This window comes from Chionomys nivalis, chromosome 6 (genome assembly GCF_950005125.1).
Source record: "Chionomys nivalis chromosome 6, mChiNiv1.1, whole genome shotgun sequence".
In the NCBI taxonomy this organism is placed as follows: domain Eukaryota; kingdom Metazoa; phylum Chordata; class Mammalia; order Rodentia; family Cricetidae; genus Chionomys; species Chionomys nivalis.
The window spans coordinates 21,848,583-21,872,377 of NC_080091.1; the positions used below are offsets into that span (position 1 = coordinate 21,848,583).

General features: G+C 42.0%; 2 protein-coding genes across 3 annotated transcripts in view; one reads left to right on the forward strand and one right to left on the reverse strand.

Moving 5' to 3' along the window:
* Wdpcp (WD repeat containing planar cell polarity effector) overlaps positions 1–9,862 on the reverse strand; it is a 286,163-nt gene extending 276,301 nt beyond the window's left edge. Inside the window, exon 1 of one of the 2 annotated variants that reach the window (XM_057771862.1) lies at positions 9,733–9,862. The gene's annotated coding sequence lies outside the window, so the exon portion shown is untranslated. Of the gene's footprint in view, positions 1–9,683 lie in introns of both variants that reach the window. The other variant, XM_057771861.1, reaches the window with a different exon arrangement.
* Positions 9,863–10,222: 360 nt separating this feature from the next.
* Positions 10,223–23,443, forward strand: Mdh1 (malate dehydrogenase 1). Its single transcript, XM_057772369.1, has 9 exons — positions 10,223–10,381; positions 14,601–14,699; positions 15,320–15,416; positions 16,651–16,826; positions 17,878–18,000; positions 20,866–21,042; positions 21,472–21,585; positions 22,240–22,329; positions 23,115–23,443. The coding sequence occupies exons 1-9, from the start codon at positions 10,379–10,381 to the stop codon at positions 23,238–23,240; spliced, it is 1,005 nt and encodes a 334-aa protein (XP_057628352.1). The 5' UTR covers positions 10,223–10,378; the 3' UTR covers positions 23,241–23,443.
* Positions 23,444–23,795: the final 352 nt, after the last annotated feature.

Consider the following 23,795-nt stretch of genomic DNA (forward strand, 5'->3'; position numbering starts at 1 on the left):
AGATCCTGAGTTAGATCAGTGCTAGAGTCTTAGTCTACAGTGTCGCTATAACAAATCACCTGAGCTGGGGTACTTCATACAGAGCTAGCTTTAGCTCATAGCATTGGAGGCTGAGAGTCTAGGATCAGGTGACAGTGTTTGGTGAGATATGTGGTATACGCCTTAACAATAACAGCCACGGGCACGTGTGGAAGCAATACAAATCATAATTCCAAAGGCAATTCAAATGCTACAGTCTCAACTATTGAGATCTCAAAGGGTCAAAATCACTAAAGTCTAAACTCCCCCAAATCACAATCTGAAAAGATTAAACTCCTCATTGAAATCGTGGAAACCTAAGTCTTGAAATCTACAATTCCTACTGTGGGGAGGGTTATACCCAAGGTTATGTACTTAAGGGTTAAGATTGCCACAACAGCAATTTATCTGGACAATTTTTTTCCACTGTTGTAAGGTAAAACCTTAGTAAAGGTTAATTCAAATATTCTTCAGATGGCATGAGACTTAAATAACTAGTACCTGCTAGGTACAACAATGTCAAGTTATTAAAATAAAATAAACTGAAGAAAATCTAAGAGCTATCAATTTGCAAAAGCAGTTTACCAATACCATAATGTGTAGATCTTTATGTTACCATTATGTTACAATTTGAAATCCCTCAGGGTGTTTAACCTTTGTAATGATGTATTTAAACTAAGACTATCTTCACTTTCCACAGACTGCAATTTCCATGAAGAACAATGAACTCTCTCTGCTCCCTCAACACTTCATCCTTAATAACAATGCTTGATGCCCCAAATGGCTGGCCAACATTTGCTTTATAAATGAATTGGAGTCACTTTTTGCAACCATATTATATACCACACTACTACCAGGCTAGCATTATATTTCTACCATCTGCCACACGATGTAGCTCATCTTTATATAAATCCCAATAGCGTAAAGACAAAATGGTTGAAAAACTTTTCGAAAGAGTTCTAACTCATCCAACACACATTTTGCAAATTTGATTACAAAAAAAAGAATGCAAGATTTGTATGTGTATGCGAATGCTGAAACCTCCCCCAAAAATAAAGCAACATCTCCTTCATGCATCTGCACTACGAAAGGTGATGTTTGCCAAGGCGTTGGTTCCTTAGTGGCTGCAGATGCAGTGAGGATGTGTTCTGGGCGACAGAAGACAGAGCTCCGAGTGTCTGAATATCAATGCACATAAGGGCGTCAGAGGACAACTCTGCAGTCAGTTCTCTCCTTCCACAGGGATCAAACTCAGGTCACGAGGTCCATACAGCCAGTGTCTCTGCCTGCTGAAGCAGCTCAACAGTCCCTTGTGATTCTTCCCAATGATTTTATCAAATGTGTTGGGTTTCAGACGACTGTGGCACAAAGCCAGATAGCATTACACACAGTGATGCAGTTACACCTTTCAGATTCTGGGCTATTTATGAATTAACTTCTCCGCTTACCAGTGTCATATCTACATGACTGTCTTAGACCATCTGGGAGTTTAAGTTTGTGAAAATATGTAGGCCATCATTGTGAAACCTGGCTAATAGGGTTTTGTCGCATCTTTATGCTTCTCAAACAATTCTCCTAAAAATGTAAGTCTTAGAGTAACTACTATTGTTACTTTTTTCAGAATTATGCTCTGAGATTTTAGAGCCTATGGGTCTGATCTCTTAGGACATCCTACATGATAACATTTAGGGCTGTCTCTGTGGATTATAGCACAAACACATGCATGCACTAGAACCAAAACACAGTAGGTCTCCTGTACAACTCAGCAATGTCACAGGGACTAATCCAGTCTGAGATGAGTTGCTCCTGGGAGGGGGTGTTAGTCTCTTCTGAAGACAATGGTCTTCTGACCTAAATACCTACCGTGGCCCCCACCTTATATATAATGCAGTTTTTTCATTCAGTGTCACATTTTTAATACTTATCCACATGAACATACATTCTGTAGTCCGTTCATTCCTTACATATTTTTTGTTATTTTTTTGAGACAGAATATCACTATGTAGCCCTGGCTGGCTTCCAACTTTGTCAGCCTCTTGAGTGCTGGAATTAAAGGTGGCCAGTCTTCTGTATTAATTCTGGATATATAAGTTACTTTAGAGTTCTACTCTTAGAAGCAGAACTTAGATATATCATCTACAAACTTGATTTGAGTGGGTATCTATGGAAGAACATGCTCCATTTTGTTTCCAGACTTAATAATGGTCATTCTGTTTTATCATACCAAGTACAAACTAAGGCTTACAGAGACCAAGAAGGGCATTCAAGGTCACATGGCTAAGTATAATAAGAACTAATTAATTTTTACTTCTTCCAATTAAATGAAAAAAATTTCAAGATTAGAGAGCAGATATGCCCAGGGAAAAAATGTAATTGTCAAAAAGAGTTCTGGGGGGTTGTTTTCTCGTGTCTCACATAAAATTTTAAAAAGAAGGTGGGAAGACTGACACCTTGGTGGGTGGAAGCACTTTCCCCAAACATGACAACCTGTGTTGGATCCCTGAGACCCACATCGTGGAAGCAGTAAAACCAACTCCTACAAATTATCCTCTGACCTCCGTGTGCATGCTGCGACACACCTGTATCCATATGCATTCACATGTGTGCACACACATGCTACATGCAGTAAATACAAATGTAGTAAACTTTTTAATAAAACAGATGACCTAGCTACTAACTCCGCTAACAGCAACCTGACTGATGACGTGAAGATCACATGACTACACTTCTGGTCGTGCTAAATGTTCCGTACTTGAGCACCCCTGAAAATGCTGGTCAGATCTCTAGTTAAGCTGCTTCAGCGACAGATTCAGCAGAGCTGGAAGGACACAGAAGTCAGCACAGTCTACACGGCAGGACGTGCAAATGTGTTCTTGAGTGAGAGTGTGGGTGTGTGTATCTGTACACGTGTGCTATGAGGTGTGTATAAACTGTGTGTACATATGAAATAGCAATAAAGTAGTTCTCAGTGTGATTATAATTTTAAATTCAGTTATAAGGGCTTTTTTTTGCCTTGACTATTATGTTTGATCTGAGGTTTAACTATGCTTCAGACATGCTGAAATAAATGTGATAATTGTTCTTAAAATGATACACATCCATTTTAGAAAGACTTTCTACTTTTAAAAATGTTCTGCATGAAATCTAAACCAAAGGGTTTCCAAGATTAATCACACTATTCTTGTGTTTAAAAAAGGATATAACAATCTTTCTTTTAGCTAAGTCATTATTTAGGCCTGTATACGCTTTCATTTAAAAATATTTGTAATAATGAGTTTCTGATTTATGTTACAAATGCTAACCTTTCTTTCTAAACGATTCTATTTTTATTCATGCTCTACCACCCGACACAGCTATTATGGCTGTTATCATGCCTGTGTTATACATGGCTTCGGCAGCAAAGTACAGATTTGTAAAAATGTAGCTAATTAGGCCAACAGCAAGGGCTGCTTGCTGTCAATGTCTATCACTCAGCTACTTTTAGTAAAAAGAAATCAGATTATAGAAAATTATCATAGAAAAGCTCAACAGCCCAGCTGAGTACAGAGTCTCAGACCTGTAGCCCTTGCTCAGGAGGCTATGGAAAGGGGTGCTGGGAGTTCAAGGCCATCCTGACCTAGAGAGGAAATTCAAATTTGAGATCTTCTCACAAACAAACAAACAGAACAGAACAAAAGACTTAAAAGCTTGATTTTTCATTAAAAAAACTAAAATGTATACCAGTTTCACATACACTACAAATAAAATCAGTATGAGGATAAGTTTATACTATAAAAGATCTTGTGAGTCTAGGATGCCTCGTGGGTAAAATGTGCTCATGCTTACTCTTGTACATGTGGATATATTTTGTAGTTATAAAAAGTCACACAAATTATTAATAATAAATCAGTTCATACTTCTTCTTTCCACCTAACAGAAAACATTGTTAAAATAATTTATACCACTCAATTGATTTTTCATGTAAAATACTGATATATAAATAAGAAGTTATTATTTTCTTAGAAATATATATATGTTATATATATGTATATGTATGTATGTATGTATATATATATATATATATATATATCAAAACAGATATAGTCATGCTCATTATTTTAAAACATTAGGCCAGGGCTGGCAGGTGGCTCAGTGGTTAAAGCATTTGCTACATACACATACAGACAGGAATCTGAACCCACAGAAACTCCAGGAGGGCATGGTGGCCACCCGGATTTCCAGCCATAGAAAGAAGCTGCAGGAGATCCCAGAAGCAAGCTGGCTCTCTAGTGAATGGGTGAGTGAGGGCTCAGTGGGAGACCCTGCCTAAATGAAGAAGGTGGGAAGAGATCAAAGACGACACTCCTAAAGTCAACCTTGGGCCTCTGACTGCATATACTTCTTCACCCATACACACACACACACAAGTGTCAGCAGACACATGGTACTCAACATATGCAAACATGCATACACACCACATACACATATACATGAGGAAAAAAATAAGAAAAAGAATTAAGTCAAAAACAGAGTCTGAAATGGGCAGCCGTGAGAAGAACTGGGCTCAGGCAAGGAAAGGAGGCTAAGGGAGAAAAAGAGCTCTGGGATGTGAAGAACTGACACGCTGACGTGGAGGGTAAAGATGTCAGCCAATTTTACAGCAATTTAGTTACAGGTTAAATTGGGCTTTATTTGTAATTCAAGAATCTATCCTACATAATGGAATGAGGGTCCCCACTGAGCAATGACAGAGTAATGGGCTTCTAAGGTAGGAACAGAAAGCAGGATAGAAAATAAGAGTGAGCAAGGAGGGGTATATAGGAAGGCTTGGAGGGAGAGAAGAAAAGGGGGAAATGATGTTATTATAATCCACAAAAATAAAAGAAATAATTTTTTAAAGCTGACTGGCTATCATAAGGTTTGGGGATTTTTTTTTTTTTTTGGTGTTATTTGTTCAGAAAGGTTGACAGGAGTTAAATGGGTCTACTTCATTATATGCTCTTGGGTAAAATCTCTTTTCAATTCTTCTGGGGGAATTTACTGGCTTCCTTGAAGTTTCAGCTAGATTATGCGATTTTGTGTAAGTGACTCCGTTTCAGACATACAGGTTAGGGCCTAGCATAGCAGCCAATTCTAGGAACATTTTTCCTCTCCTTCCACAGCAATGAGAATTAACTTACAAAGGATGTTTAATACCAAGAACTAAGAAAAAAAAGAAAAGCCCATACAAATAACCTGAAGATAGAATGCAGTGCCACCAAAATTATGAAAAAATGGTTTGCTTACAGATTCATTATATTATAGCAACATAACCTAGACAAATAAAGTTATTACAAGTCATAAAAACCATATATGAACACAGACTTTGTATTAGTTACAATCTAGATAACCTATAAAAGAAAGTGTTTAATTGGGTTTATGGCTCCAGAGGGTAGGAGTCTCTGATGGCAGAGTGAAGGCATGTCAGCAGAACAGAAGAGAGCTTACATCCCAAACCTCAGACAGAGGAGGCAGAGAGTGCACTGGGGATGGCTGGAGGCTTTTGAAACTTTAAAGCCCTTCCCTATGACACAACTCCTCTAGCAAGGCCACCCATCCCTAATCCTTCACAAATAGCTCCACTAACTGGGTTCCATGATTCAAACATGAGTCTCTGGGGGCATTCGCATTCAGACCACCAGAGACCTGAAGCACGTATTCAAATACACAGACGCCTCAGTACACTCCTCTTTCTCCAACCTCCATTACTGATACAGTCTGAACCTAAACAGTCTTATAAATAAACACCTCAGCACTGCAAACATGGATTCTTTCAGGGTAAAAGACAATGGCTGAAGCAAAAAAAAAAAAAAATGAGCTTTTTTTTCTTGGCTTTGCAAGGGCCATTCCTGGTCAGTCAGTATTTCATAAGCTGTGTGCACCATAGGAAACCCAACGATAAAGAAATGGCTCCCCTGCTTCTACTCTGGGTGATAACTTTCTTCCACCAAATCTTATAATAAAATACCGACCAAAGCTACTTGGGGGAAGGAAAGGGTTTACTTTATCTTCTACTTACACACCATAGTCTATCATTAATGGAAGCCAAGGCAGACACTGAAACAAAGAACACTGCTTGCTGGTTTATTCAGTTACCTTTCACACAGCCTATCATATTCATATCACCCAGGAATGGCACCAGTCACACCAATCAGTGTGCCGGCTAGTCTATGTCCACTTGACACTACCTAGAATCAACAGAGAGGAGAGAACATCTACTGAGAAAATGTCTCCACAACTTCATGCTGTAGGAAAGCCTGAAGGGCATTTTCTTAGTGATTGATGGAGATAACCCAGTCCATTGTAGGTGGGGCCATGCCTGGGCTGGTGATCCTAGATGTTATAAGAAAGCAGGCTGAGCAAGCCAGTAAAATCACCCCTCCATCAGTTACTGCCTCCAGGTTCCTGGTCTGTGAGTTCCTGAATTCCTTAAGTAATGAACAGTGATGTGGAAGCATAAGTCAAATAGACCCTCTCGTCCCCAAGTTGCTTTTGATCATGGTGTTTCATCACAGCAATAGTAACCCTGACTAGGACAATCAGCACCTTATCGCCAAGAAGACACTGAAAGTGAAGGAAGCTGCTGCCTCTCCCAAAGACGAAGCAAAGGTCTTGAAAGCCAAGAAGGCAGTACAGAAAGGCGTCCACAGCCACAAGATCCATACATCACCCACCTTCCGGCGACCCAAGATCCTGCAGCTCCAGAGGCAGCCCAAATACCCTTGAAAGAGCACATTGAGGAGAAACAAGCTTGACCACTACGCCATCATCAAATTCCCCCTGACCACTGAGTCAGCCCTAAAGAAGACAGAAGACAACACAATTGCGTTCGTTGTGTATGTCAAGGCCAACAAGCACCAGAGCAAACAGGCTGTGAAGAAACTCTGTGACATTTAGGTGGCCAAAGTCAACACTCTCATAAGGCCTGATGGAGAGAAGGCAGATGTTCAGGTGGTCCTGGTTATGATGTTGCCAACAAAATTGGGGTCATCTAAATTGAGTCCAGCTGGCTAATTCTAAATAAACACCTTTTCACCATAAAAAAGACAATCATCAATCAAGAAAAATGGCCTGAAAGATGTTCACAGACCATCTGTTGGAAGCAATTCTTCTCAGCAGAGTCTCTCCCCAGGTGAGTCTAGTTTGCGTTAAAGTGATGAAAACTCCCCAGCACACCACCGCACTACAGATGCAGCTGTCTCATCATCTTAGCTGCAGAGCAGGACAGCACCCCCTTACTAAAGCCCTCCAATCACCAGATCACTGTGTTGACTTTAGCAATTAATGTTTCATGCTAACCTAAGAGTGGACAGAGACATGGTGTAGGAGGTTCTTCTGTTCATATGTTGTTTTCATTGGCTAAGGAATAAAGAAACTGCTTTAGGCCTGATAGGGCAGAACTTAGGCAGAGAAGACAAAACGGAATGCTGGGAAAGAAGGGCAGAGTAAGAGACACCATGGATCTTCTGCCTGAGACAGACACTGGTTAGAATCTTGCTGGTAAGCCACTGGCACGTGGCGATACCCAGATTAATAGAAATGGGTTAAATTAAGATGAAAGAATTAGCCAATAAGAAACTAGAGCTAATGGGCCAAGTAGTGTTTTAATGAATACAATTTCTGTGTGGTTATTTCGGGTGTACGCTAACTTGGTGGTCGGGACAAAAAAGGGGCTGCCTCTCCTTGCAACAGAGACAAATATAGCATTCCAATGTAGAAAGATCAGCGTTCAAGAGCAAAAGAAAAGCACCAAAAAACAAAGTGATTCAAGGAGTCACTCAAGTCTGGTACATTCTATTGAAGCCTAAATACGACTGGACTCTCTACTGGCTAGTCTTATGTCAGCTCGACACTAGCTGGAACCATAATTTAGGAGGAACTCTCAATTGAGAAAATATTTTCATGACATCAGGCTGTAGGCAAGCCTGTAGGGCATTTTCTTAATTAGCGATTAATTATAGTGGTATATTATTTGTGTTTTAATAAATAAAGCTTGCCTGAAGATCAGAGGACAAAGCAGCCAGACTAGTCAGCCATACAGGCCAGGGAGTGGTGGCACACACCTTTAATCCCAGGACTCGGGAGAAAGAGGCAGTTGGATCTCTGTAAATTCAAGGCTACCCTGGGCCACACAAGACAGAACCAGAAACAGACCCAGGTGATAGTGGTTCACACCTTTAATCCCAGTGTTTGGGAGTCACACACACACTTTTAATCCCAGCACCAGGGAAGTGGAGACAGGATATGGCTGAGCAGAAAGAGGAATATAAAGGCGAAGAGACAGGAACTCACTGGAGGGTGGAGTCTGAGGATTTGTGGAGACAGGATCTCACCCTTTCAGTACGAAGATTTGGTAGAGGTAAAAGGTCTCTGTAGGGGTTGGTTGCTTTGCTTTCCTGATTTCAACTTGAACCCCAATATCTGTCTCTGGGTTTTTATTATTCATGCTACAGTCAATGGGGGGAGAGCAGAACCTATTATGGGTGGGGCCATCCCTGGGCTGGGGGTCCTGGGTTCTATAAGAAATTAGGTTGAACAAGCCATAAGGAGCCAGGCAGTAAACAGCACTCTTCCACAGTCTCTCCATCAGCTCATCATACCCTCCAGGTTCCCGCCCTGTTTTCAGTTCCTATCCTGACTCCCCTTCAGTGAAGAGACTACAGTGTGGAAGTTTAAGTCAAACTTTTTCGTCCCCCACTAGCTTTTGGTCATGAGATTTTGCCGCAGAAATAGAAACCCTAAGACATTTTGTGAGCCTCTATGTGGGCGCTAGGAACTAAAATCCTCTGTCCCGTGCAGCAAGTCCTCTTAAACATTGAGCTGTCTCCCCAGCCCTCTTGGGAAAAAATTAAAACATCATTATTATTTTGTTTATTTAAGTGCTAATTATTGAAGTATGCTAAGCATAGTGGAGGGGGGGCTAAAACTAAAAGGAGAAATTTCCAGTTTAACAACCAGACCCTGACTGGAATTGGCTCCAATGACTTGAGACGCCTTATACAAACATTTAGAGCTTAATTCGAACGACCCACGAATAGTCAGTCTCAAGAAGCTAGACCCTACGGCATTGTATTTCTTTCTCCAAATAGGCAATCTTCCAAAAAAACAAACCTGAAGCCGCTCAGTATTCGTTCACTTGTGACAGAAAGTCCTGAAGTCAGACCAATACCATATTCATTGGTCTGCTCCAAAGCAGCACGTCTTCCCAAAAATCCACACAAAGCAAATGGAGAAGACAGCTGTTCCCTTAGCAACTTTCATTTTAAATGAAAGCCTCTTGAGTTGTTTCAGCCACTAACACTCTGTCTTCCAACCTCCCTTGAAAATACGAGTTTGGCATAAACTTTATCAAGATGTTTTAAAGCGCATCCAGTTCCCAAAAAGAGAGCGAGTAAAAATGCCCATGTTCACGGAAGGCAAAGAAAGTTAGATCCATGTACCACAAACTTCTTTATAAGGGGCTCACTCCACAAACAAATCTTTCTGACTTTACTTTGGAAAAGTCAAACCGGTGCAAACTGCAGTACACTCCTCTCTCCTTAACTCCACATGCTCTCGACACTAACAAGGGACCCGGGAGGTCGCCCACACCCGCCCGTTCAGACTAGGTCCGACCCGGGTTCAGGCTACGTGCGACAGCGCCGTACCTTGTTCTGGACCCAAGATGAAAAGAAAAACTCTCGGGGCCAAGCTGACCTGCCTCCAGGGTAGGGATGCAACTCCACTGGGCTTTGGTCGCGGGAGCGCTCAGGTGCGCCTGCCTTGTCGCCTAGCAACGGTGAAGCTGTCCGTAGTTCCGGACACGTCGATTCCTCCCGCCCCTGGGAGAATGGGTTTTTAAAAGGTTTGTTTCCGGGTCGAGCGGGCTTTACGCAACGTAAGGTCTCTTAGCCTCCCTTGTTTAGCCTTGGGGGAGGATAGAGTCTCGGTGGGGCAACGGGTGCTGTCGCTCAGGGTCCGTTTCTCCTCCCTCAAGTTAACGCCTCCCCTCCCGCCAATTGCTGAGCGCCATCAGTCAGGCGTTTCAACCTCAGCGCAAACCCTCCGCTCACGGACGTCCTCCAATCACAGAGGCTCAAACCCGGGGACTACTTTGCAATCCGCGAAGGGAGCCGAAGGAAGGGGCTTTCGGGAATTGTAGTTTCTCACTGGCAGGAGTGCACGGAGGTGGGGGCCAGAGATCCTCCGGATGAACTACACTTCCCAGAAAGTGTGGGGCAAACCAGCCGAACCTTTCCTGGCTAGCACAACTCTCTCTCCCAGAAACGGTTCTGCTGTAGAGGTGACCTGACTCCTGGAGATTGCATTGCAGGTGCAGAAATCGTCGTCGCAGTTCTTAATAATGGTGAGTGTGGGCTCCCGGATCCTGCAGCAGGATCCTCTCGGTCGCAGCCTGGCCTTGATGCCCTTTAGAAAAGCCCTAATGCCAGGCGCTGTCTTTCTCACCGTTTGCAAAACCCGACTCATCCTCCGGACTGTCGCAGTAACCCAGTAATTGGAAAGGGGTTCGCTTCCATTTAGGGTCTCTTAAAAGGACTCTAGAGAAGTCGCTGTCCTTGGAGAGAGGCGTCTCAATCCTGACGCATGGCTGAGGAACAAAATTTTCTCTGAAGGACGTTAAAGAATTTGACGGGGATGAGATTTGGTTGGAGGGAAAGAATTGGGTCCTAACCTCTATTTTGCCTCTTAAGCTCTTGGAAGGAGTAGGCCTGTGATATTGAGGTTAAGCAGTGCTCTAGGTTATGATCCCAGTTTTCAGGAGACATGTATTCGCCATATCTAATTTCAAAGGAAAAAATGTTACAGCTATTCTTGATCTTCTTTTTGTAATGCTAGGACTCTTTAGAAACAATTGGGTGGATATTTTTTACTATTCTGTCATGCGTTGCAGAATACCTTCTTGCCGATGTAACGCAACCATCTTGTTGAAGCTCTATATGGCTGGATCTTCCTGTCTTGTCCCGCCTGAAGGGGGTGGGGGTGTGTGAAGAGACTCTGACGTAGGAATAGTCTGCGTGCTGTTTGAAGGTGACATTTATCACCAGTGGAAATTGCTACAGTACTTTAGAGTTTATATTTTGAAGATACTTTTTCTCCTGTAATCTCAAGATGGGGGGAGTGTGAGAAAATATTTGGAAGAATTGTAAATTTCGCAGAATCCAAAAAGACGTGTCAAAGCAAGGACAAAAGGTCTCAGCCTCTATGAGACCCCAAGGGGACAACTGCTAATTCCCAGTAACTATTGCTTAGTTGTTTGGGCACATGAGTAGTAATTTAAATTATGGCCTAAGCGGTTTCTGCTATAGTGGTTTTAGTCATAAAACGGGGGTAGTTATCCAAGAACTTCAGACTTTAGAATATTAGGTCAAGATGAAAACCTTTTAAAAAGTAATCACAGCCAAGATCCCACTTGAAATATTAAAATTTAGTTTTTGAGACCAGAATGTGAGTTCTCAAGGTCACAAGATTTGCACCCAGGGTCTCTTATTCTTCCCATTTTACCTTGACTGTGTATGCATTTGGCAACTCTGCTCTTAAAACAACCTGGCAAGGTCATTGATTTCCCAAGGTCATGGAGATCCATGGCCCCTGATTATAGTGTTGCATTCCCTATACAGTCGACAGAACCCCTAGAAGGTCACATCTGCGCCAGATGACATGAGACAGTCCAGGAAGAAGAGGTCTGTCATGTTGCAATTGCACATGATTCAGAACCTTCTTGCCTCCTGGGAAGAGTACGTGGGCAAATTACTGATTTAGAAAAAAGTGGTGAGCTCCACTCAGGATGGTGGTACATTCCTTCAGTCGCAGCTCTTGGGAGGCAGAGACACATGGAACTCGTAGGATTTCAAAACCAGCCTACCTTGTGTACCAAGCTCCAGCTAGCCAGGGCAGTGGAGGGAGACCCTGAAGGAAAAGAGCTGTTTTTTTTGTAAGCCAATCAAAAGCATTTTTAGAGGAACTCTTTGTCATTGTCCAGAAAGGAGTGACCTAAAAATTCACCTGGAGGACTCTAAATGACACCGCTTCTTCTCTTTTGTATTGCAATAATACCTGTAAGCTAGAAAGTAAAGAGAGGGATGTATTACTAAAATTCAAGCTTTTCAATCAAGTAGCACATTTTTAAGACAGCCTGTATCCCCAGGAAGGTCATTAATGCCCTGCCAAAAGAGAAGCCATTCCTTTTTGGATCTGGGCAGAATGCCCAGATATCTGAGTAGAGAATAGTAATCTGCATGGGCACTGTTGCATTGTGGGAAGTCAGCAGGACTCTCCTACCCTCCTGCTTTCCAACTGCAGTGTCTCAGGGGAGCAGAGAGAACCAAACTGGTGTTTCCCTTACCTATTTCATCATCGTCTTGCAGATACGAAGGGAGCCCTTAAGATGCCAGTTCCCAGACACAGAAAGAGCCTGCAGAGGTAGAATCAGCTGTTGGTTAGGTGGCCACCGCCTCTTCACTGCCGACTGTGATACTGGGAACACCTTGTTGATAAATGGCTATATCACTCTGTTCTAACTAGACTTTCTGGAAGGTTAAGCTTTATAGATGTGGTCGGCACTTTCTCATTTCTGTTTGTTTGTTTTGTTTTGGGGGTGTTTTTTTTTTTCTTTTTCTTTCTCAGGGCGGTTTCTCTGTGTAACCTTGGCTATTCTAGAACTCTCTGTTGACTAGGATGGCCTCGTCCCTAGTGCTGGGATGAAAGGTGTGCACAGCCACCTTCTGGCTCCCCCTCATTTCTTACCCAGCTTGCACCTGTTCTTCTCTGTCAGCTGAGGTGTAGCAGTGACTCGAATTCAGACGATAGGAAGATGAAATGGCAGAGCCCCCAGAAGAGGGAAGCAGCGTCTCCCTTCTCATTTCTCAGCTTCAAGGGGAAAGATAACTAGATGAAATATATATGTATAATATATATAATAGTAATAGTTCCTAATCATGATATCTCAGAACACAGCTGTTGTAGATCTGTGTATAGCAGAAAGTAACTGTATAGGATAATGTGTGCTAGTCATACATATAGTTTGTTTTGGACATAGATACATGTCTTATTAAGTACATACTATTATAGATGCATATTTTTATTAAAATTGGCTTATGTGGATATTAGATTTAATATATCTAGAGATATGGAAAGAATAGGGGAGAGATCCAGGGATCAAGAGGAATCTTTCTCCATAGCTTTCTGGGGTTTTATCTTTGGTTATATTTTTCTACTCCTATCCTGGGCATGTTTTCTGAAGAAGAAATGCAAGTAAAATCTACTATGATCAAATTTATTTCTTTATAACAATACTTATTTCCTGAATTTATTTATTTATTTGTATCTGTGGGGACCAAGTTCCTGCGTGCTGCTGATTTCAGGCGCCCAGCTTTCCATCTCTGACAGATGGCTCACCTAGAAGAGGCTGCTCTAAAAGAGAAATCAATGTTTAATGGGTCATTTCTTCATGCGCGGAGGGACCAGGGTAACACGGAGTACCAGTACAGCGCTCAGCATTGTCAAGGAAGGGAAGAGCTTATCTCGATTCCATTCTATAAATTCACTAAGCCTTTTTCCATTACTCAGCCGTCATTTTGAATACAGCTGTTATTTTAGTCTGTGTCTTATTTTATTCAGAGCCTCTTAGCCTGGAGACTGCGCTTTTTTTCTATTATATAACTGTTGTGCTTTTTTTATGGTTTCTCTTCCTTCTTTTAAAGCATACTTTTCCCTTTGAACCAGATTGTCAGCTATGCTGTCGTGATTTAGTACAATATTTAATACTAAAATTTATTATATTCCAGATACTAATAATTTTCTCCTTGAAAAGAAAATTAAAGGTTTGGACCAGCAAGATGGCTCAGCGGGTAAAGGGAACTTGCTGCCAAGTCTGACGACCTGAGTTCAACGCCCAGGACCCACAAAACAGAAGGAACAAACCAACCCCTACAGTGCTGTGTCATGTGTACACCACCCCATATACTTTAAATAAATATAGTTTTTAAAATAAGGGCTTACCACTGAGCATAGTGGTGCGCTCTTTTAATGTCTCTGTAAGTTCGTGGCCAGCCGGATCTACAGAGGGAGACCCTGCCTCTAAATAAGTACAGGCTTGTTTTTGCTCTTTGGTTAGGCAAGTCAAAACAGGATTGCCTTATTTAGTTTAAAGGGAAAGTTTTAGTCGGTGCTACACTTCCACTGTGCAGGATTCTGATGAGGTGGAGTCGGAATTTGCATGATAAAGATCTGTGACTCCTCTGACCTTCCAGGGATCGTATCTCTCACCTCATAATATGGATGTGACATTGGGGGCCTAGTTTTTGGCAAAATATCCCCCAAAGATGGACACAGTTGCATAAGTAATAAGTAATGTAGTTGTGCATTTTTCCTAAGTGTGCCAGCGAAGGACACGCTTGGTAATTGCGTAGCTCATTTGTGTGTGCTACCTTTGCTGAAAACAAGCCTGTACCTTAGTTCCTACGCAGCTAGTCAGGAGAAGACCTGACGACCTCACACTTGCTTTTAAAGCACGTGTTGCCTTATTAACACTTTAATAAGCTGTGACTGGGTCTTTCTCGTTGCAGTCAGAGCCAATCAGAGTCCTCGTGACTGGAGCAGCTGGTCAGATTGCGTACTCGCTGTTGTACAGTATTGGAAATGGATCTGTCTTTGGTAAAGACCAGGTAGGGCCCATCTATAAACCTCGGCGTTGTAGTGTGCTGTGTGTAGCTACCAACGATGAACGAATAGAGTCGGCAGTCCCAACACTGCCATAAGCCCTTGGCTGTGTAGAAGCTAGTAAGGTGTTTATAGGTTGCCCTGCAGGCACTGAGTTCTCCCACCTGGTGTTTACTCTGCTTAGTGCAGCCAGCAGGTGACAGTCAGTGTCACTGATGAGAGGAGCTGTGGGAGGGGGAGTCCTGTGAGAGAGTCGTCGAATCTGCCCTTCCTCTCCAGGGATGCTGTTCTGAACCCACATAATCAGACGAGAAATCTACCGCACAGAAAACAGGCACCCCCGATTCTAGCAAGTCTGATTTCTGCACACTAAAATCCTTTTCTAAAGTATTGATCCTTTCTCGTGAACTACAGATAGTTGAGTTTTCCCTTCATGTCAGATATTGTAGCTGTTCTAAAATGGAATCATACCTATAGCCGCTAATACAAGCAAGCTCTGGCATTTCCCTTCGTAACTATGACTGATCAGTGGAAGCTAAATATATACAAACAAAAACTAGGGCAGGGCTTTGCGTGAGAGCGAGTGCCGGACCAACACCAACACTGCTGCCTTGCTCTTCGGCAGCCTATCGTCCTTGTGCTGCTGGACATCACCCCCATGATGGGGGTTCTGGACGGCGTCCTGATGGAACTTCAAGACTGTGCCCTTCCCCTCCTGAAAGGTGAGTCGGGAGGTCAGAGGAAATGGATGAACTTCTCAGGCTATTAAAGATTGTCAGTCAGATTGTTTCACAAAAGTACTTTTTGTTGTTTTTGAACTACACTCCATTTTAACATGGATACCAAGAACAAATAGGTGCAAAAGCAAGAGGCGGTCGGTGGCAAGTCAGCCCTGTTTTCTCCCCATCTACTGTGGGTATAATATGCCCAAGGGTTATCCCTCCAGGTTGCTTGCGTTGTGTTGTTACTTTAGTCTGTTTAGAGTAGTAGCATCCTGTAACAGGAGAGCTTCCATTCCAAAGGATGTTCTCCGGGGCTGTGTGCTGCTCTAGGCCTTAGCTGGTCCCTCACATATGTCCCCTTTCATCTGCCAAGCGCGGGGATTGAGATGCGGATTGTCTGCAGTATTGTGCACCTTGAAGGAAAGCATAAGCTCTGTCTAATCAGGCATTTCTTAGGAGAGACTCCCTATCCAGATCATTCGGTTGTGTGGCTGGAAAAGGAAGATGGACACTTTTTTTTCTTATGTTCCTCCATTTAGGGACTCAGCAACCTGACTGACATGTTTACTGGCCTAAGACTTAATGTAGAGAAATTCTGACTCTCGGCCGTGGCCTTTTTATTACACTCAAAGCACCATTGCATGTTCCTTGGTCAAAAAACTAAGTCCTATGTGTTTGTCAGATTGACACTGTGGCGTTCTAGTTGAACTCTGGACCGCTCTCCCTATCTTATCAGTGGCAGCATTTCCTTATGCCTGAGTTCTTCATCTGTGAAATGTGAAGATTGCATTTGATAGAATATAATCCTTAGCATTATCCCTGGTACAGTGTGCCCCAATAAACATTTTCAATTTGTAGTTGATATCTTAATCCTTGAAGTAATTAGTCTAAAAGCTTGGTGAATCGGTTTCTCTTTTGTGTTATCTGTGGTAATAAATGAAAAAAAAATGCTGTTTCCAAAGACTCTGCATCATATATAATTATGTAAATGATAAAAACTATAGAGCTATTTTAATTGAGGTAATTATTGATGTAAGAAATACAAAATATTATTGACTTTCTCCTGTGTTCTTGGGGAGCTAAATGAATATATTATCTTTTTTTTTAAATGCCTCCAAAAAGTATATAAATGTGAACTATAAAAATAACTGTTTACCACAGTTTAAAAGAATAAGTGCATTTAATATGAAAAGGGAAACTTGGGCATTTAAGTTGCTTTTTACCGTGTCCACAGATATCATTGCAACAGACAAAGAAGAGGTTGCCTTCAAAGACCTCGATGTGGCTGTCCTTGTGGGCTCCATGCCAAGGAGAGAAGGCATGGAGAGGAAAGACCTCCTGAAAGCAAACGTGAAAATCTTCAAGGCCCAGGGTGCTGCCTTGGAGAAATACGCGAAGAAATCCGTTAAGGTGACTAGCAGCATATTGTATGGGGTGTTTTTCTTTTTCGTTTGTTTGTTTTTTGTTGCTTTTGTTTTGTTTTGTTTTTCAAGACAGAGTTTCTCTGTGTAACAGTCCTGGCTGTCCTGGAACTTGCTCTGTAGACCAGGTTGGCCTCAAACTCACAGAGATCCATCCACTTCTGCCTCCTGAGTGCTAGGATTAAAGTCATGTGCCACCACCACCACCTGGCTCCAAAATCACTCTTCACGAGTAACCCATTTATACTTCATACTTGTCTACATATTTGCTTTCTGTAGATTTCATCTTAAATAGCTGTCCTTTCTCTGTAATCATTAACAAGAATTAGGAACACACAGGCCTCTTGGTAAAAGATTACAGAGGTTTTAGACTGGCAAAATCCAGCCTGCTCAGGATTTGTGGTTCTGTTTACATGCAATTCCACCTCTGCAAAAAAGTCTTTGTTGGGGGAAGTATTCGCACACTGGGATACTCGGAGGCGGTTGGTACACACGGGTTAAAAAGAGATGTATGTGCATGTTTGACCCATTAGATTTGGAGGAGTGTGAAGATGTATGTGCATGTTTGACCCATTAGATTTGGAGGAGTGTGAAGATGTATGTGCATGTTTGACCCATTAGATTTGGAGGAGTGTGAAGTGAAGATAATCTGTATGTTAGCAAGTAGCCCAGGTGATTCTTAGGATTGGGCCAGTTTAAGAAATATCTTTAAGCCCAGTACTCAGGAGGCGGAGGCAGGTGGATCTCTGTGAATTTGTAGATAGGCAAGGCTAGACCTGTCTCAAAAATCAAAAACAAAAATTTATGAGAGACTCAAATTCTGAGATGAAACTTTAGATTTCTTGATTTTTGTGGTAAATGGATGAATGATCTGTCTCCATAGTAAAGCATAAAGATGTCTCCCTTGGATTGTGGATATTGCCAGCTGGAAACTGACTTGCATGTCATAGAAATATGATATATAGGCGCCTGTTAGACATGTTTAGTCCAGTTCTAAGACGGGTGTGTGGTCTGAGTCTTTGTGCCTCCTACCCACTTAGGTCATTGTTGTGGGGAACCCAGCGAACACAAACTGCCTGACGGCCTCCAAGTCAGCCCCATCAATCCCCAAGGAGAACTTCAGTTGCCTGACTCGCTTGGACCACAACCGAGCAAAATCTCAGGTAAGAAAAATGGTTTTTAAAATGTAAAGATTTGCCGGGCGGTGGTGGCGCACGCCTTTAATCCCAGCACTTGGGAGGCAGAGGCAGGCGGATCTTTGTGAGTTCGAGACCAGCCTGGTCTACAAGAGTTAGTTCCAGGACAGGCTCCAAAACCACAGAGAAACCCTGTCTCGAAAAAAAACAAACAAACAAACAAACAAAAAAAAAGTAAAGATTTAGGCTTTGAAACCTTTTTCTTCTCTTGATTTTAAAATAATTAAATGTTGGTTTGTGCGTTTGTTGACTAGATGCTGGCCTACCTCCTTAGTTTTGTCTTCAGTAACCAGTTGTGAACCAATTTTATGTATCTGTGTGTGCGTACCAATTATAATTCAGTACGGTTGATATAGTAGTTAAACATTAGTTATGAGGCAGGTCCCACCAGTGAGAACCAATTGGTACCTAGCCCAGTGTCATCAGAGAGGCTTCACCCAGCAACTGAGGGAAACAGCCAAACATTTGGCAGAGCTTGGGGAATCCTGTGGAAGAGGAAGAGGAAGGATTTTAGGGTCCAGAGGGGCCAAGGGTACCACAAGAAAACTCAAGGAATCAACTAACCTGGGCTCCTAGAGCTCACAGAGGCTGAACAGACAACCCGGGAGCCTGCATGGACTGACCTAGACCCTCTGCACATATGTGACATTTGTGTAACCTGATCATCTTATGATTCGCCTAACGGTGAGAGCAGGTGTTCTCTGACTCTGATGCTTGCTTTTGGAACCCTCTCCTCCTACCAAATTGCCTCACCCAGCCTTAACAGAAGAGATACCATGGCAGGCTGATATCCATGGGAGGAGGAGGTGTGGATGGGAGCAGAGGGGGAAGACTGGGAGGAGAGGAGGAAGGAGACATTTTGGTTGGAATATAAAATATATATATATTGGGTGGTGACGGCAAAGACCTGGTAGGAAGAATACTGAGCAGCTGTAGGGGGCCCACTTTGTCCACCCCCAAGAAGCTTGGAGAAAGGAGGGTTGGGGACTTACGCAGACATGGGTTTATTTTTCAACATTTTAAAAAAAGAAATAAATACAACCTCTTTTTAAAAAATGATACTAATTTATAGTTTAAAAAAATTTTTTAAAAACTGTCTTACACTGGGAGTTGACTCTTTCAACTCTGGAATATCCACTCAAAGATAAACTAATTTGCATTTGTTAACTTTACTACAAGATTAATGCTTTATATGTAGCTTTTAATTCTTGTGGTGACTGTGCAAGGCCTTTATTGTACTTGTTTTGTGGATAAGAAACATGAGACCCAGAGAGATCAGGGAGCCTGCCCAAAGTCACAGAGCTAACTCATGATGGAGCTTCTGGATTGACCTGAATACAAACTAAACACTTGTATATGTTCTATTCAGTAGTGTTAAGTAAACTAAATGCATTTTACTGTCTTACCATGATACTGTTACATAATAAAATACAGTAAAGATTTGCTGCTGCTACTGTTTTTATTATTAAGACCTATATAGCCTAAAGTTGAAAGACTCGTACCATAAATATCTTCTTCAACTTCCCAGCTAATTTAGACAGTTACTAAATATTTGGTGAGATGCTTTGGGCTGTAGGCAGTGTGGTAGCTGGGAAGGGATGGGACCAGAGTAGAGGACAAGCTAGACATGAAGGAAGAGAAGTGCGCTGCAGTGGTAGATGTGAGCCGGCCTTACTTAGCTCCTACAGAGAAGGAGGTGAAATGGCACCGGTAAGCCTCCTCCATGATCCGCCCTAGCAGACACAGAAGTTGGACGGTTCTTCCCATCACAGAATGGCACTTTGTCCCAGTGTGTGACACAGATTCCCTTGTTGGGGCAAAAGTCATGAATGAGCCGGGAGTGGAGTTCTCCTGGTCACTCACAAGCCCTTGGCTGGGCAGTTTCAGTCTGTCCATCTGTCTGTCTTGCATAGTTCAAGCCGATAGAAGCTTCTGAAAAAGCATTTTAATGAGAAGTAGTTAAACCCAAAGTAAAATTTTCTTTCATGAATCATGAAAAGTACTCCTTGATTTATTCAAAACCGAAAGCTTTAGTTTCCTCCTGATTGATTTGTCACCTCTGAACTCTCCTGTGTACGTGACACCCAACACTAGGCGTGTACGTGCATGGTGTGTACGCACACAAGATGATTTGACAGAGCACTGCTCTTGGGGAGAAGAGAGTTACAAGGATTTAACACATCCACATGACAGACTTGAAAGTTCGCCTAAGGAAGCAAGAACTGTTATCCTTCGTATGTATTAATTTCAGTAATTCTATGATGTGACTATTCTGTCGGAAGTCACATCTGAAGTCTTCTCAATTTAGTTCCCAAGTCTATAAAATAGGGACAGCCACAGTTTGGTAATGTGAGTCCCTTTCTTATACCAGTATCTCTAAGATTAATTAAAAATTAATTTGTATATTGTATGTAACAAAAATTCATCAAAATAGGATGAATATACCTAAAGTATCTGACCCTAGTTGATAAGGTAGCCTCCCATATACACAGTAATAAAACAGCTCATATTTATGTAGTAAGAATCTGATGACCTGTCGATCAATGTTTTTAAACTGACTATGCTGATAATCTAATCACAAATTACGGGATGCTCTCTGCTCTCAGATATTCTACACTGTAATGCTTCAAGCTCATAGCTGTTGACACTTTTAAATGCTTTAGGATATTGCTGAGCAATAAAATTTGCCTTTTTTGAATTCCATGTAGCTTGAATTTGTTTAACATTTCAGAAGCTTTTTTCCTTTATTTAAGGGCCTCTGTCTTCAAACAAGTCACAATTTGCAATAAAAATCAATTGTCTGACTGATGTGTTTGTTTTGAATTGAACTAGATTGCTCTTAAACTCGGTGTAACTGCTGATGATGTAAAGAATGTCATTATCTGGGGAAATCACTCATCAACTCAGTATCCAGATGTCAATCATGCCAAGGTGAAGTTGCAAGGAAAGGAAGTTGGTGTGTATGAAGCCCTGAAAGATGACAGCTGGCTCAAGGGAGAGTTCATCACGGTAAGAAGAGCCTGGGCCGTCGGAACAGTCAGTCAGAGACAGACAAACCACACTGCTAGATGAGCGTCTAGTCAGGGGCCTTGAGCTGTATGTCACAGTCTGCTCTACGGACTGTATATGTTCTTTTTGATCACGCAAAAAGACAGTTGATCACCATCTAATCTGACCTGTTGTGTAACAGTCGAGATTATTGTCCTTATCAGAAAAACTGAACCGTCTAGTTTTGCTTACAGCAAGAGCTGTTCTCTGTGTTTAGTTTGTCACATGTTCTATAGAAACTTCTACTTTTGTTAAAGGGCTGTTGACTGAATTAGGATAATAAGATTAGCATTGGAGGAAACCCAGTGAGCTATGGGGGCGGCAACGTTGTGGAGCTGATGGGAATTTTGCTGTCACGCTTAGATAACACTGTCTCTGTGCCCTCCCCAGACTGTGCAACAGCGCGGTGCCGCTGTCATCAAGGCTCGGAAGCTGTCCAGCGCAATGTCTGCCGCGAAAGCCATCTCTGACCATATCAGAGACATCTGGTTTGGAACCCCAGAGGTGAGGGTTATCGTGTATACAGTCCATCCTTCCAGTTTTGTTCCTTAGTGCTAAAATGTGAAAAGATCAATTAAGCCAGTTCATTTCATTTCCTTGGTTGCCCAGGAGCCCAGGAATGCTATGAACCTTTCTAAGCTGTGTTGTCAGCTGTTACATGACATTTATCACAAAGGATATTACAAGTTAAAGGCAGTTATATGTGATAAGCCATTCTTCTTAAAACCTGGATTGGGCTATCGCATTCTCAACTATAAAATCAGGATGGTGTTTGGGGATGGAGAGATGATGGCTCAGCAGTTAGGAGTGCTTGCTTCTCTTGTAGAGGACCCAAGTTCCTTCCCAGAACCCATGTCAGGCGGCTCACAACCACCTATAACTCCAGCTCCAAGGGACCTGTGCACACATGTGCATGCACAGATACATGCATACCCATAAATAAAAATGTTTAATCTTAAGGAGTGGTAAAGCTGTGGCGCGCTCTGCACGGGATCTGGAACAGGGGATAAGGTGGTGTGTGTGAGCCAGCATTGCTCTGGCTCCTCGCACGCAGCTCTGCACGCAGTCAAGGAAGTCTCTTGTTTTCATTGTAGTTTGTTAGTTCATTGTGTAAACTTTGTTTACATTATGAGCCATAATAGTATAAATGTTTTTCAGGGAGAGTTCGTGTCGATGGGCGTTATCTCTGACGGCAACTCCTATGGTGTCCCCGATGACCTCCTCTACTCCTTCCCTGTTGTGATCAAGGTGGGGTGCTGTGAAAGGGACGCGTGCACGTGCAAGCGCACGCGCACACATTATATTATAAGATAGATATATATCCCTAAAGTAGATACTCCTTTCTAATGCCAGGTCATTAATTAAATACTGAAACTAATCTGGAAAGCAAGATTCAGCTCTTGCTGCTAAACACTTTGTTATTACAATAACTCTATATTGTACTCATAAATAGGATCTTATTTTCTCATATACCCAGAGTACTGAACACTTTTTTTTGTTATCATCATGGTATAGTTCATTATAACTCTGATGAAGTTGCACCATCAGTATCCCAGAAACGCAGCCTTTATTACGTACAGCTGAACAGGAAGCGGACTGTAATGTGGTGGTCTCTGCAGGGAGCAGTCATGCAGGAGAGGAAGCTTTGTCTGATGTGGCTGATATTTTGTGCATACATTGTCCATATCAGCACCAGGAACAGAGCCTTGCCATTCCAGTGGGTTGGAGGCACTGGGGTCCCTGACATGGCGGTGCACATGTCATGAGTACTCATTTGTATGGTGTAGATTCGCTTCCCCACATTAAAGCCTTGGGTTCTAGGCCATGTGCTCTGAAAGAGCTCTTGCCCAGCATGCAGGAGGCTCTGGCTGGGTTTCATCCCCAGTGTGACTTTAAAAAGTGGCCTCTGGTGGCTGACTAGCTCTTCAAGTTAGAGTTTAAAACGGGTGTGCTTTGAGACACCGTTTCAAGCTAGGCTGGTCCCTCCTGAAAGGCCACTAACTTTGAATCTCTTGCAATTGTTGTCTTAACAGAATAAGTCCTGGAAGTTTGTTGAAGGCCTCCCTATTAATGATTTCTCACGTGAGAAAATGGACCTGACTGCGAAGGAACTGGCAGAAGAAAAGGAAACTGCTTTTGAATTTCTCTCCTCTGCATGACTAGACAATCACATTGATGTCAGTAAACATCCCAAAGCTGAGGAATCAAAATGTCGTCTTTGAGCCTAGTACCAAACAGTAATAATGCTATACTCAAGTTGTGAACAGCAACATATTTTAAATATTATGTGCTTCGTGGTAGTAATTTGTGAAAGTCTATCATGCTGTAAGTGTTGATCTAAATAAAAGTATATTCAAGTGAATGTGTCTCAGCTTCTATTTCTAGCTAATCATTTAGTATCTTCAGAAAATCAATTTGCCCCAACAGATTGTAATTTGACTTTTTTAATTCAGTTAAAAAAAAATAAAGATGGAAAATGTTATAAAGTAACATTACATAGATGAGGAAAGTCCAATGGATCTATTTCAGAAGGATCTCATTACTTAAATGAGTTGTTTATAGTTTTTAATCTTTAAAGGTTAGTTCATATTTTGCTGATAATTTGGTGGTCAATAAATACCACAGTGTTAATATTTGTGATCTAAAATTACTGGAAACATAATACTAAAAGAGAAAAGTGGTTCCGAGGTCCATTTTCCATGAGAACATAGTGC